The sequence below is a fragment of the Lynx rufus genome, unplaced genomic scaffold (genome assembly GCF_022079265.1).
Source record: "Lynx rufus isolate CCGP_SWC_20201006 ecotype Redwood Valley unplaced genomic scaffold, mLynRuf1.p SCAF_5, whole genome shotgun sequence".
NCBI classification, from domain to species: domain Eukaryota; kingdom Metazoa; phylum Chordata; class Mammalia; order Carnivora; family Felidae; genus Lynx; species Lynx rufus.
In genome coordinates this window covers 34121170-34135337 of record NW_025814867.1, presented here as the reverse complement: position 1 = coordinate 34135337, position 14168 = coordinate 34121170, and the positions used below count along the sequence as shown (strand labels likewise).

Below are 14168 nucleotides of genomic sequence, written 5' to 3'. Positions count from 1 at the left end.
TATAAGAGTGTAGGCTTTTTTTTTTTTTTTTTAATGTCACTGTGATTAAGCCAATTTGGCTGGAGTTCAAGGGATTTGTAGTAACCTATAGAGAGTAGTCTTTCACATACAGTCCCAAGTAACCTAAAAATGAATGAGAAGGCATCATTTGCCTTGGAAAGAAGGAAGATACTTTTTCCTTTAATACAGAAACACTGGGTTTTCAGGTTTATTCAGGGTTCTCAAGAGAAATAGAACCAATAGGATATATACTGATGTAAATAGAAAGATTTATTTTAAAGGAATTGGTTCATGTGACCCATCTTGGATCATGAACCCATATACAAAAGACCCACAGGTAATATCATCCTCAGTGGGGAAAACCTTAGAGCTTTCCCCCTGAGGTCAGGAACACCACAGGTATGTCCACTCTCACCACTGTTATTTAACATAATGTTGGAAGTCCTAGCCTCACCAATCAGACAAAAGAAAAGGCATCCAAATCGGCAAGAAGGACATCAAACTTTCACTCTTTGCAGACCACATGATACTCTATGTGGAAAACCCAAAAGGCTCCACAAAAAAACTGCTAGAACTGATCCATGAATTCAGCAAAGTTTCAGGATATAAAATCAATGTACAGAAAATGGTTGCATTTCTGTACACCAATAATGAAGCAGCAGAAAGAGAAATCAAGGAACTGATCCCATTTACAGTTGCACCAAAACCATAAAATGCCTAGGAATAAACCTAACCAAAGAGGTGAAAAATCTATATACTGAATACTATAGAAAGCTTACGAAAGCTACTGAAGAATACACAGAGAAATGGAAAAACATTCCATGCTCCTGGATAGGAAGAACAAATATTATTATAATGTCGAGACTGCCCAAAGCAATCTACACATTCAGTGCAATCTCTATCAAAGTAGCACCAGCATTCTTCACAGAGCTAGAACAAACAATCCTAAAATTTGTGTGGAACCACAAAAGACCCTGAATAGCCAAAGTAATGTTGATGAAGAAAACCAAAGCTGAAGACATCACAATTCCAGACCTCAAGCTGTATTACAAAGCTGTAATCATCAAGACAGTATGGTACTGGTACAAAAACAGACACATAGATCAATAGAACAGAATAAAGAACCTGGGAATGGACCCACAAACATATGGCCAACTAATTTTTGACAAAGCAGAAAAGAAAATCCAATAGAGGGGTGCCTGGGTGACTCACTTGGTTAAGTGTCTGACTTTGGCTTAGGTCATGATCTCACAGTTAATGGTTTGAGCCCCATGTTGGGCTTGGTGCAGACAGCTCAGAGCCTGGAGCCTGCTTCAGATTCTCTGACTCCCTCTCTCTCTGCCCCTCCCCTGCTCACACTCTGTCTCTCTCTCAAAAATAAATAAACATTAAAAAAATACATGCAATAGAAAAAAGACTCTTTAGCAAATGTGTTGGGAAAGCTGGACAGCGACATAGAATGAACCTGGACCGCTTACACCATACACAAAAATAAACTTAAAATGGATGAAAAACCTAACTGTAAGACAGGAAGCCATCAAAATTTTAGAGAAAACAGGTAGGCAACAACCACTTTGACCTCGGCCCGCAACAACTTCTTACTTGACATGTCTCCAGAGGCAAGGGAAACAAAAGCAAAAGTGAAATATTGGCATCTCTTCAAGATAAAAACCTTCTGCACAGCAAAGGAAACCATCAGCAAAACTAAAAGGTAACCGATGGAATGGGAGAAGATATTTGCAAATGACATATTGGATAAAGGGTTAGTATCAAAAATCTATAGAAATCTACCAAACTCAACACCCAAAAACCAAATAATCCAGTGAAGAAATAGATACTTTTCCAAAGAAGACATCCAAATGGCTAAGAGACACATGAAAAGATGCTCAATATCACTCATCAGGGAAATAAAAATCAAAACCACAATGAGATACCACCTCACACTTATCAGAATGGGTAAAATTAACAACTCGGGCAACGGCAGATGTCGACCAGGATGTGGAGAAAGAGGAACCTTTTTGCACTGCTGGTGGGAATGCCATTCTGGAAAACAGTATGGAGGTTCCTCAAAAAATTAAAAAAATAACTACCCTACAACCCAGCAATTGGACTACTAGGTATTTATCCAAAGGATACAAAACTGTCTATTCAAAGGGGCATGTGCACCCAATGTTTATATTTATAGCAGCATTATCGACAGTAGCCAAAACATGGAAAGAGCCCAGATGTCCATCAACTGATGAATGGATAAAGATGTGTTGTGTACACACACACACACACACACACACTCTTTCTCTCTCTGGAATATTACTCAGTGATGAAAAAGAATGAAATCTTGCCATTTGCAACAATATGGATGGAACTAGAATGTATTATGCTAGGCAAAAATAAGTCACTCAGAGAAAGAAAAATATATGATTTCACTTATGTGGAATTTAAGAAACAGATGAACATAGGGGAAGGGAAGCAAAAATAAGATAAAAATGGAGAGAGAGACAAACCATAAGAGACTCTTAAATAGAACAAACAGGGTTGCTGGTAAGGTGTTGGGTGGGGGATGGGCTACATGGGTGATTGGTGTTAAGGAGGGCCCTTGTTAAGGGATGAGCACTAGATACTGTATGTAAGTGGTGAATCACTAAATTCTATTCCTGAAATCATTATTATAGTGTGCTAACTTGGAATTAAATTTAAAAATAATAACTAAAGGAATTGGTTCATGTGCTTTTGAGGCAGGCCTGCAGGCTGCAGATTCAGGAAAGAATTCCTTCTTGTGGGTCTCAGTCTTTGTTCTTAAGGCATTTAATTGCATGAGGCCCTCCCACATTATCAGCGGTTCTCCTTTACTTAAAGTCTGTTGATTTATAAATGTTCATCACATCTAAAAATACCTCACAGCATTATCTAGACTGGTGTTGGACTAAACAGCTGGGCACCAAGGCCTAGCCAACTTGACACTAAAATGTACAGTCATAGTATGTAAGAGTAAAGGGAAGGAAGGTGAAGATTTTAATGGCTTGAGAGGTTGCAAACTTAAGCTTACGCAATCAAGAAAATAATGAAATTGAGGGAAGCAGGTTAGGTGAGGACTGTGGCAAATTGGACAGCTAAGTACCATCTTTCTAAAGGGGGCCATTACTACATACTCTAGCCATTTGATAACTTTTAAGAATGTGAGCTCAGTGTGGCTAGATTTGCCTAGAAGTGTTTTGAGAAAAATCACAAGGTTATATTTATAATTAAGATTTTATTTAAAAAAATTTTTAGGGGTGCCTGGGTGGCTCAGTCGGTTAAGCGGCCGACTTCGGCTCAGGTCATGATCTTGCGGTCCGTGAGTTCGAGCCCCGCGTCGGGCTCTGTGCTGACAGCTCAGAGCCCGGAGCCTGTTTCAGATTCTGTGTGTCCCTCTCTCTGACCCTACCCCGTTCATGCTCTGTCTCTCTCTGTCTCAAAAATGAATAAACGTTAAAAAAAAAAATTAAAAAAAAATTTTTTTAATGTTTATTTTTGCGTGCCTGAGAGAGAGTGTGAGTGGGGAAGGGGCAGAGAGAGAGGGAGACACAGAATCCGAAACAGGCTCCAGGCTCTAGGCTCTGAACTGTCAATACAGAGCCTGGTACAGGGCTCGAATCCATGGACCATAAGATCATGACCCGAGCCGAAGTCGGATGCTTAACCGACTGAGCCACTCAGGCGCCCCATAAATAAGATTTTTTTATATTCACAATTAACTCAATGACTTAAAAAAATATTATATGTCCACAGAGTACAAACTGATGGTTGCCAGAGGGAAGGGGAATGGACGGGTGGCCAGAATGGGTGAAGGAGTGGGAGATAAACGCTTCCAGTAGTGGAATGAATAAGTCATGTGAAAAATAGGGAAAGCATAGGAAATGTAGTCAGTGGTACTGTAAAAGCTATGTTGACGGATGGTAGGTACACTTGTGAGGAAAGAGAACATGGAAGTTGAATCACTATCATTGTGACACATTATGTATCAACCACTCATAAAAAAATACAAAAACATTGTCCAAATAAAACACTGTCCAAATAAAAACAAAATATTGTCCAAACGGAATATCGCTTCCAACCCTTGAGCTATGTCTTTAGTAAATTCTTTTTTAAAATGTTTTTTTAATTTTTATTATTATTTTTTAAGACAGAGACAGAGCATGAGTGGGGATGGGGCAGAGAGAGAGGGAGACACAGAATTGGAAGCAGGCTCCAGGCTCTGAGCTGTCAGCACAGAGCGCGACGTGGGGCTCAAACTCACGAACTGTGAGATCATGACCTGAGCCAAAGTCGGACGCTTAAACGACTGAGCCACCCGGGCGCCCCTGTCTTTAGTAAATTATAATCTAGATTCAGGCATTTGCAAACTTTTCTGTAATGCGCCAGATAGTAAATAATATAGGCATTTTGGGCTGTATAGTGTTTCACAGCTATTCAACTCTGCTGTTGTAGCACAAAGCCAGCTGCAAATTATATGCAAATGAATTGGCATGGCTGTGTTATGTAAACCTTTAATTCGAAAATCCACAGCCTGCATGTACCCCACGGGCAGCCATTTGCTGACTGCTGACTGGATAGATGATAGAGTTTGGGATCTTTAGTAAGAGTAGAGAAGATTTAGCATAGCTATCATTTGAAATCTGCCACGTGGAATATGGTATAAGAAGTTGCCTCTGAAGTTGTGCAAACTGGGGTTGTCTGACTAAAAATGATAAAAGGATTGAGGCCATTGTGGGGAGGAGTGTTGAATTTGGTTGTCATGAATTTTCAGTAAAAATGCAGGGTTGAGGAATGAGAAGCTTGGGGGAAAGGAATTACTTTTTCACTTAGCAATCCTGTCATCACAGGCCTAGCTGAAGTGAGATAGTTTGGCCTATACAAACGTTGCTCAGGCCAGATATTTGGATTGGAATGTCTCTCATTAAGGGAGAAGGAGAAAGGAAGAAAATAGGAGCTACATTATAAACAATCTTCTTATAGATGAAAAAATTAGAAGTCATTTAAACTTGGCAGTGATGAGTCTCCAGAGAAGAGGGTTTTTCAGGGTTCATTGACTTCATGAACTCCAATAGTCTCCTTTCTGGGTGCCTGGATGGCTGAGTTATTAAGCATCTGAGTTCAGCTCAGGTCATGATCTCACAGTTGTTGAGTTCAAGCCCTGCTTCAGGTGAACACCAGCCCCGGGTGAGCCCTGACTCTCTCCCTCTCTCCCTCTCCCTCTCTCTCCCTCTCTCCTTGTCTGTCTCTTTCTTTCTCTCTCCCCCCTCCTCCTCTTACTTCCCTCTTCCGTCTCCCTGTCTGTCTCTCACTTATACCCTATCTCTCTCTTTCTCTCTCTCTCAAAAAAAAAAAAAAAGACTCTTTTCCTCTGCCTCTCTCCCCCACTCAGACTCTCTCTCTCTCTAAAATTAAAAAACAACAGTCTTTCTTAGAGTGAGTACTCACTTGCTAGTGAGGTTGTAGCAACTTCAAGGTGGATTTGGTATCTATAAATAGGGTATTATTATCACCTGAAGGAGCAGGAGTATTGTAAAAGAAGGGTATACTTGACAAGTATGTTATTACTGAAGAAAAGAAGATGAAAGAACAGAGGGGAGAAAAAGAGGGAAGAGAGACTACAATTTGGAGGCCTACATGGGCTAAACAGGAAGCACAGGGGAAGGAGGTAGGTACCTATAGAGCTAGGGGAGTAAGACCAAGGGGAGAAGACAGGTGGGGCAGGGCCTCTTGCAGAGGCAAAAGCCCCTGCTTAACACCTGTGTATTAAGGGCAGTGTTGCTCAGAGTTTTTCTCATTATGAGAGACAGCAGTTGCTGTTGGGATACCACACTGGGGTACACCCAGAGCTGCAGTCAGAAGCGCCTGGCTCAAGAACTCTGACCACCCCAAGCCTTACCCGGTTGTCCTGAGGCCTGAAGGGGATGAGTATCTCACCACATCTATACTCCTTCTGCACAGTACACCTATGACACACTGTGTGGGGGCTCTAGTTCAGGGCACAGGTGTGCAAAGACTTCCAGAGGGACTTTGAAGGGAGTTTCTGAATACTATGGACTGTTACTTTCTGTCTCCATACACGAGCAAACTTGAAGCGACGATCAAGGCAGCAGAAATGTAAATGTAAGAGTTAACCAGCTGGGGGGTGCATGGGTGGCTCAGTTGGTTAAGCGTCCGACTTCGGCTCAGGTCATGATCTCACTGTCCGTGAGTTCGAGCCCCGCATCGGGCTCTGTGCTGACAGCTTGGAGCCTGGAGCCTGCTGCAGATTCTGTGTCTCCCTCTCTCTCTAACCCTCCCCTGTTCATGCTCTGTCTCTCTCTGTCTCAAAAATAAACATTAAAAAAAAAAAGTTAACCAGTTGGAAGTCTTAGAAAACTGTAAATACACTATAATCTCTGAAAAAGAGGAAAAGTACATTTTAAAATGATAGGTGTTCAGCTATATAACTTTACTTTTCTTTGCCCAGTGTTAGTAATTCAGTATAGATTACATGACCTAAATTGCTAGTTATTTGTTAGTATTTCCCTAACTTGGTGGTTACAATTAAAGAGCCAAAGAAGGTAGCATAGGAATAAAATATACTAGGCTCAGATTTTCTTTTGGGATGTCAGAGACATTTGAAAAACTACCCCAGGGAAAATGGTTCTATAGTGATTTAGTAGTTAGGAGAAGCCCCCTTGTTTAATTCCATCTTTCTCATTAGATAGAAATTTTATTTTATTTTTTTATTTAAAATTTTATTGAGATATACACCATTATCATACATCATAAAATTTACTCATTTAAATTGTAAAATTCAAAGGTTTTTCATATTTTCACAGTACAGCATCTTAGTATTCACAGTACATATCCTACTATATTCACATTTGTCAACCCTCATCACAATCTAAATTTTAGAGCATTTTATTAACTCCAGAAGAAACCTTCTGACCACTAGCAGTCACTCCCAATTTTTCCCAAAGCCCTTGATAACTGCTAATCTACTTTTTGTCTCTATAGATTTTCATATTCTGAACATTACATGTAAATGGAACATACTATGTTGTCTTTTATGACTGACTTCCTTCATTTAACAAAATGATTTAAAGATTTATCATGTTACAGCATGTATCAGTTATTTCATTCCTTATTGCTGAATATTTCATTGCATGGATGCATCGTATTTTATTTATCATCAGGTGATGGGCATTTGGGTTGTTCTCACTTTTTTTTTTTTTTAACGTTTATTTTTGAGACAGACACAGAGTATGAACAGAGAGAGAGGGAGACACAGAATCTGAAACAGGCTCCAGGCTCTGAGCTGTCAGCACAGAGCCTGATGCGGGGCTCGAACTCAGGGACCATGAGATTGTGACCTGAGCCGAAGTCGGACGCTTAACCGACTGAGCCACCCAGGTGTCCCTCCCCCCTAACTTATTAAAAATTTACATCCAAATTAGTTAGCATATAATGCAACGATGATTTCAGGAGTAGATTCCTTAATGCCCTTTACCCATTTAACACATCCTCCCTCCCACACGCCGTCCAGTAACCCTCTTTTTGTTCTCCACATTTATGAGTCTGTTATGCTTTGTCCCCCTCCCTGTTTTCATATTATTTTTGTTTCCTTTCCTTTATGTTCATCTGTTTTGTCTCTTAAAGTCCTCATGTGAGTGAAGTCATGATTTTTGTCTTTCTCTGACTAATTTCACTTAGCATAATCCCCTCCAGTTCCATCCACGTAGTTGCAAATGGCAAGATTTCATTCTTTTTGATTGTCGAGTAATACTCCATTGTATATATATATATACCACATCTTCTTTATCCAGTCATCCATCGATGGACATTTGGGCTCTTTCCATATTTTGGCTGTTGTTGATAGTGCATGTTTAATGGGGGTGCATGTGTCCCTTCAAAACAGCACACCTGTATCCCTTGGATAAATGCCTAGTAGTGCAGTTGTTGGGTCATAGGGTAGTTCTATTTTTAGTTTTTTGAGGAACTTCCACACTGTTTTCCAGAGTGACTGCACCAGCTTGCATTCCCAATTAGATAGAAATTTTTAAAAATGGTCTTGGATAATGGAAGCAAGGGACTTTGAGGTTCACTTCTTATTCCTGGAAATGAGTGCTTTCATATTTTTTATTTTACTTTTAACACCAGTCCTGTGAGGTAGATGTCACAGATACTTCTCTGACAGAAGACAGATTCTGAGATTGGTGTACTCAAATAGCACTGGGTTAATGGTATCAAGACTTGAATTGCGACTGATAAATCTGTTGCCATGTCCACTCTGCATTTGCATTTTTTTTTTGTATAGGTTTTTTGGTGACCTAAAAGTAGTAGAAGAAAAAACAGTATGCTTTGTTTTTTTATTCATTCAAAAAGTGTTTTTTCCACCACCTCTTATGCCCCATATTCTTCTAGGCAGTGAGATACAATGGTGAACTAAACAAAGTTCTGGTCCACATGGATTTTAGATTCTAATTAAGGTGATAGTGAACAGATATGTACTATAATACTGGGTAGTGTGTTCTAATATTCTCTCTGAGAACAAGTAGGAAATTTGGCTTAAATTTTAATTGATATAGGTTATCAAGACTTTACTGATTTTTGTTAGCTATATTTCTTCTATTGAAGATAGATTTTTCATAAGAAGTACACACGATCTGTCTTTTCACAGGGTATATAAGGAAGATGAAAGTCTGTCAGAAGAAGAGAAAGACTACAGAAGTTTCGATGCCTCACTGACTTATAAAGGCCTTCTAATGGTATGGAGACTACATGAGTAATAAGTACTTTTTTATGAAGTAAAATAATCTGGAAAGTTAACTATTTTTCTATGAAATGTGTTGAAGTCATTACAGAATCAACTCAAGGAATCAAAATCCAAGATTGATGCGCTTCTAAGTGAAAAGCTGAATCTCCAAAAAGATTTGGAAACCAGGTGAGAGAAACTTAAATCATTTTTACTTAACTTTTGGAAAGTAAATACATCCTGGAATTTGGGGTGTTAAATGTATCTTTGTAGCTCCTTTACTTTAAAACTAATCCTGGAAACCATGTTTTCACTCATTTTAGTTATATCTCATATGGCAGAAGGAACGAGAACACATAGGTGGGCAAAGGAAGTGAGAGTATAGGAGCCCACACTGAAGAAGATAAAAGTGGATAGGAACACAGAGTAGATTCAGATTGATATAAACGAGTTTCCCATTCCCAAATTACTTTGGAATGTCTTATGATCTCATTTCATCCCTGTGTTGTAAAAGAAGAGAACTAAAAAATGTAAATGGCATACAAGACCTATTTCTATGTAGCTTGTTACCACAAGAGGATGATGCTCTGCGTGTTGACTGTGAATAATAAGAAATGAACATTGTCAGGATTTTTTTAATTTAACAAGAGTTTGTTGAATACTTCTTGTAAGTTAGACACTGTCCTAAGCTCTGGTGTCATGACCAAAATAAATAACTTGTTCTCATAAAGATTATACTTAAATGGAGAGGGAACTGATACCTACAGTTGAAACCATTTAGGTAAAGTTTAAAAAACCTACCACATAATAATATATAAATTTGTGCAGTAAAAATTTTAAACCATGCATGGAAATAATGAACAGTGGATTTGGGGTAGTGGTTACCTCACAAAGGCCACACATGGAACTTTAAATATATGTATAATGTTTTAGTTAAAAGAGGATTTGAATCAAATCTGTTAATATTTAACTTTGGTAAAGCCAAATAGTGGGTATGCCATTATTTGTTTTACTATTCTCTCTTTTTGTCTGTACATTTGAAATATTTCACTATAAGAACAAATAATTAACAACAATAAAAAATGGGTAAAAAGTTTTGAACAGAGAATACACAGAAGAAATTCGGTGCAATATTTTAAGAATTTTAATAAGCATATTTGTGACAAGTAACATGGTGTATCTTATTAAATACCTTTGTAGTTTTACTCATTAAATTAAATGCATTCAATGTGACTTACTTTCTACAGGCCCACACAGCATGAATTAAGACTTTATAAACAACAGGTGAAGAAACTGGAGAAAGCCCTTAAGAAAAACATCAGGTAATTATATTTTACCAAAGTTGCAGATTCATTATGGTTTTGTATTTTATTATTTTTGTTACCTATAAGTTTACATCATGGTTACCTCATAGTGGCCTAAGCTTGAAATTACCAGACTGATGGGGGAAAATGGCAGAGAAGGATATTTTTGAGTGGTGGCTGGCTGACTCAGTTGTCAGAGCATGTTTCTTGTTCCCAGGGTTGTGAGTTGAAGCCCCAGGTTGGGCATGGAACCTACTTTAAAAAAAAAAGTTATTTTCTTACTAAGGTGTATTTTCTCAAAAGGATATTTCTGGTTCCACAGTTTAAAAACAGTTGCTACTGTGTTGTATTTGACTGTATACTTATGCTAAATAAGAATAAAAAAAGGCATTTGCCTGATATAACAAGGGCAAAGATTTTAACCAGAAAATTGTCTTTGAAAGTCATAGAGGAATTGCAAGGGAATCACTGAAATTAGAGATGACAAGCCTCCGATTTTTGTTGGTGCTAGTCATGGCCTGAATAATAAATAGACTCATCATACTTTAAAAGTAGTAGGAAGAATGCAGTGAGCCATTCACATCCATCACTTAATGGTACTTTTCTTGACTTTGAATTTTTTTTTTTTCAACGTTTATTTATTTTTGGGACAGAGAGAGACAGAGCATGAATGGGGGAGGGGCAGAGAGAGAGGGAGACACAGAATCTGAAACAGGCTCCAGGCTCTGAGCCATCAGCCCAGAGCCTGACGCGGGGCTCGAACTCACAGACCGCGAGATCATGACCTGGCTGAAGTCGGACGCTTAACCGACTGCGCCACCCAGGCGCCCCTTTTCTTGACTTTGAAAAGCAGAGCAGAGCTTCAAACTGCCTCAGAGCAGTTTGAAAAAGTTGGCCCTCAAATAGTAGTAGTGTTTTCTGAAGATTATCTAAGTGTATTCTTTCATTCAAAGGAATGGAACTTGAGGAGGTAGTGTGGGGAGCATTGGGGGGAAATATTTTGAAAACTATGTGAGTTAATATATGCATTAGATGTATTAAATCAATTGTATTAACATAAGTTGATTCAGTTTTCAGTGACAGCTGTGTTTCTTCCTTCCTATGGCAACACATGCCACAGAGAAAGGCAAATATTTTGGACATCTAGGAATTGACATAGTAGTTACATTAAGATAGTACAGAAGGAAAACAAAAAAAGAAAAGCAAAGTGGAAGGTTTGGAAAGGCTTCAGCCAATAGTTCAATTAATGTTTTTCCCTTCCTACTATTGCTTAATATTTTGGGTACCTTTAGTACTTCCTACTATGTACTTGGTATTCTGGTTACTGGAATTGCAGTGGTAAGTCAAATAGAAAGGGTCTCTGCCCTCATGGAGATTACCTGGAAGGAGAAGGATGATGAAAAAAAATAAAACCAATTTGATACAGTGTAAGTACTGAATGTGAAATAGTATGAGTTGCTGTTGTGTGTGTTTGGACAAGAGGTGGTAGTGACAAGGTCACAGGAAGCAGTAGTGGTGGAAATGAGAAGTGTTTGGAATATTGGAAGTAGAACAAGACTTGGTGATGGATTGGATATAGGCAGCTGAGGGGGAAAAAAATCAAGACTCCTCAGTTACAGTCTTGAATAGTTTTGGGCCAACAACTAGTTGTTAGTGTCTCAGTGAGATAGGGAAACTGGTTGAGAAGCAACTTGGAAAAGGAGGATATAGGGAGGTAAAAAGAGGAGAAGGTGTCGATAGATGTTATAGTGAATATATCAAAGTCTTCATAAGGAAATGAAGGCCTGAAGAAACAGTTTAAGCTGAGCATTTTTTTTTAAACTAATGTTTGATAAAGTGGAAAATTGTGGAAAACATAATAGGACAAAAGAGCATGAACCAAGTACACTGGGGAAAACTTGGATTCTTTCTTGGAATCCCTCTGTCTTCAGAGATGAAGATGGTCCTTTCCTCTAGGTATAGGGAGGGCACCTAGTACATAAGGCTCTTATGATCTGCTTCAGGGGAGAAGTAGGAGGTCAGAGAGTCCTTCTGGCACCTGCCGTGTCTCAAATTCTTTTGGCTTAAAACATGTCCTATGTCAAAGTGGCATATTTTGGAGTGGCATATCCTGATCCCCTTCAAAGGAATTTTACTCACTTAAAGGCAAGTATATTAGTGAAGATATAAACACACTGTCATGTACTTACGTATACATAGAGATAGGTAGTCAGTTCTCACTATTCAGATTCCATATTTGTGAATTTGCCTAACCTGCTAAAATTTATCTTTAATCCCCACATGAATAGTTGTGGCACTTTCATGATCATGTATGGACATGCCCAACACACGTTTGCAGCTGTTGAACAGGTGATGGTTTTTCCTCTTGTTTCAGCTCTCATAGCTGTGCAGAAGCATTCTTTGTGTTGTTCTAGTGCCACTTTTTTTTTTTTTTTTTTTGTGCTTTTTGTTGGTGATTTCCCCAAGATGGGCCACCAAGCATAGTGTTGAAGTGCTGTCTAGTGTCCCTTCTGAGTGGGAAGAAGGCTGTCATGTGGCTTACAGAGAAAATAAACGTGCTTAGTAAATTTCACTTAGGTGTGAGTTATACCACTGTTAGCCATGAGTTTGGTGTTAATGAATCAACAATAGTAAATAAGGTATCTTTAAATGTTAACACATATAAAATAAGCTTATATATTAATCAGTTGAGGAAAATGTTTCCAGATGCATGCAGGAATCTGACTCTGTATTAACCCTAGGAGCAGTGGTTCAATCTTTGTGGTGTTTGTGGTAACGTTATAGAATATAACTATCATGAATAATGAGAATTGAGTGTATATATTTTTGTTGTTCATTTGAGCTCTCGTCTTTAAACTCACCTTTCGCTATTTAAAAAAAAATTTTTTTAATGTTTATTTATTTTGAGAGAGAGAGCATGAGCATGCAAGTGGGGCAGAGAGAGAGAATCTCAAGCAGACCCCATGCTGTCAGAGCCCAAAATGGGGCTCAGTCTCATGAACTGTGAGATCATGACCTGAGCTGAAATCAAGAGTCAGATGCTTGACTGAACCACCCAGGAGCCTCTGACTTTTCACTATTAGCCTTTAAAATTATGATTTAGAACCAATCCCTGCTATATTTTTCTGTTGGATTTTGTAGAAATTATTTATGCTTTAGAAATTTAAATTTGTAATTTAAAAGTTAATATATATTTTTTTAATTTGGAACTTCTGTAGAATCTAGATATGAAAACAGGGAATTAGGAATGTTAGATAACTTGCCTATCACATGGGTGGTATATGGAACAACTTGAAAAGAAATTAGATTTGTACCCAATCATTCTGACTCTTAGCCATCATCCTAATTGGAACCAACAAAACACCTGATGAAAACGTTTTTTTAAGGTAAAGCTTTTCCAATTTTCATTTTCTGCAGTGGCAGAGGTAGAATATTTTTTCAAAGAACTACAAATGTTGGGCAAATAATTAAAAATAAAATATCCTGTCAGCCTGGTGAATTCTCTCCACATATGTAGAAAAAGGAACAATTTTATTACTGAATAAACATCTAACTAGACTGTGATGTACATTATAGGCAATCTGCCAAAAAGATTACAAAGACAGAAATCTCACTCTATTATATAGCCATGCATATACAATCCATTGCATACATGTGAATTGTCTTTATCCTAAGGAAAAATAAAGCTTTCCATGTTTTTAATAAGCAGAAAGTTAACAACCTAGAGCCAGGAGCCTAGGCAGACACAGGGAGACAAGGCACCTTCCTCCCTGATGTCTAAGATTTGGTTCTAAGTCTCCCAAGAATGAAAGACATTCCTAGGATGTAAACTTGGCAAGAGCCTTATTTAAATGTTAAAAAGATTTACGTACTTCTTAAAGAGAGAAGGGATTTACAACTACAAGTTTTCCAAAGAAAATGCTAAAAGAAAAGAAGGGGAAAGTCTCTCTCCCCTTTTAGAACCTGAGAGAATTCAATTTTTTTTCTTTAGATTTGTAGTTGCCTTTCAGCTAATCAATCTTTAATAGCAAATGAATCTATTTAACATGGGAACACATGGACTTTTCTTATTTGAGTTAATATTACAAAGAGGTTGATTATAAAATTCGGTTGTT

The 14168-nt window shown here is 38.2% G+C and overlaps 1 protein-coding gene across 2 annotated transcripts in view; it reads left to right on the top strand.

The window, feature by feature from the left end:
* The window catches only part of CEP70 (centrosomal protein 70), a 75850-nt gene that overhangs the window by 41565 nt on the left and 20117 nt on the right, over positions 1-14168 (top strand). For both annotated transcript variants that reach the window (XM_047100043.1, XM_047100042.1), the window contains 3 exons: positions 8675-8762; positions 8850-8938; positions 9997-10071. In XM_047100043.1, the coding sequence (XP_046955999.1) occupies positions 8675-8762; positions 8850-8938; positions 9997-10071 (252 nt within the window). The remainder of the gene's footprint in view (positions 1-8674; positions 8763-8849; positions 8939-9996; positions 10072-14168) is intronic.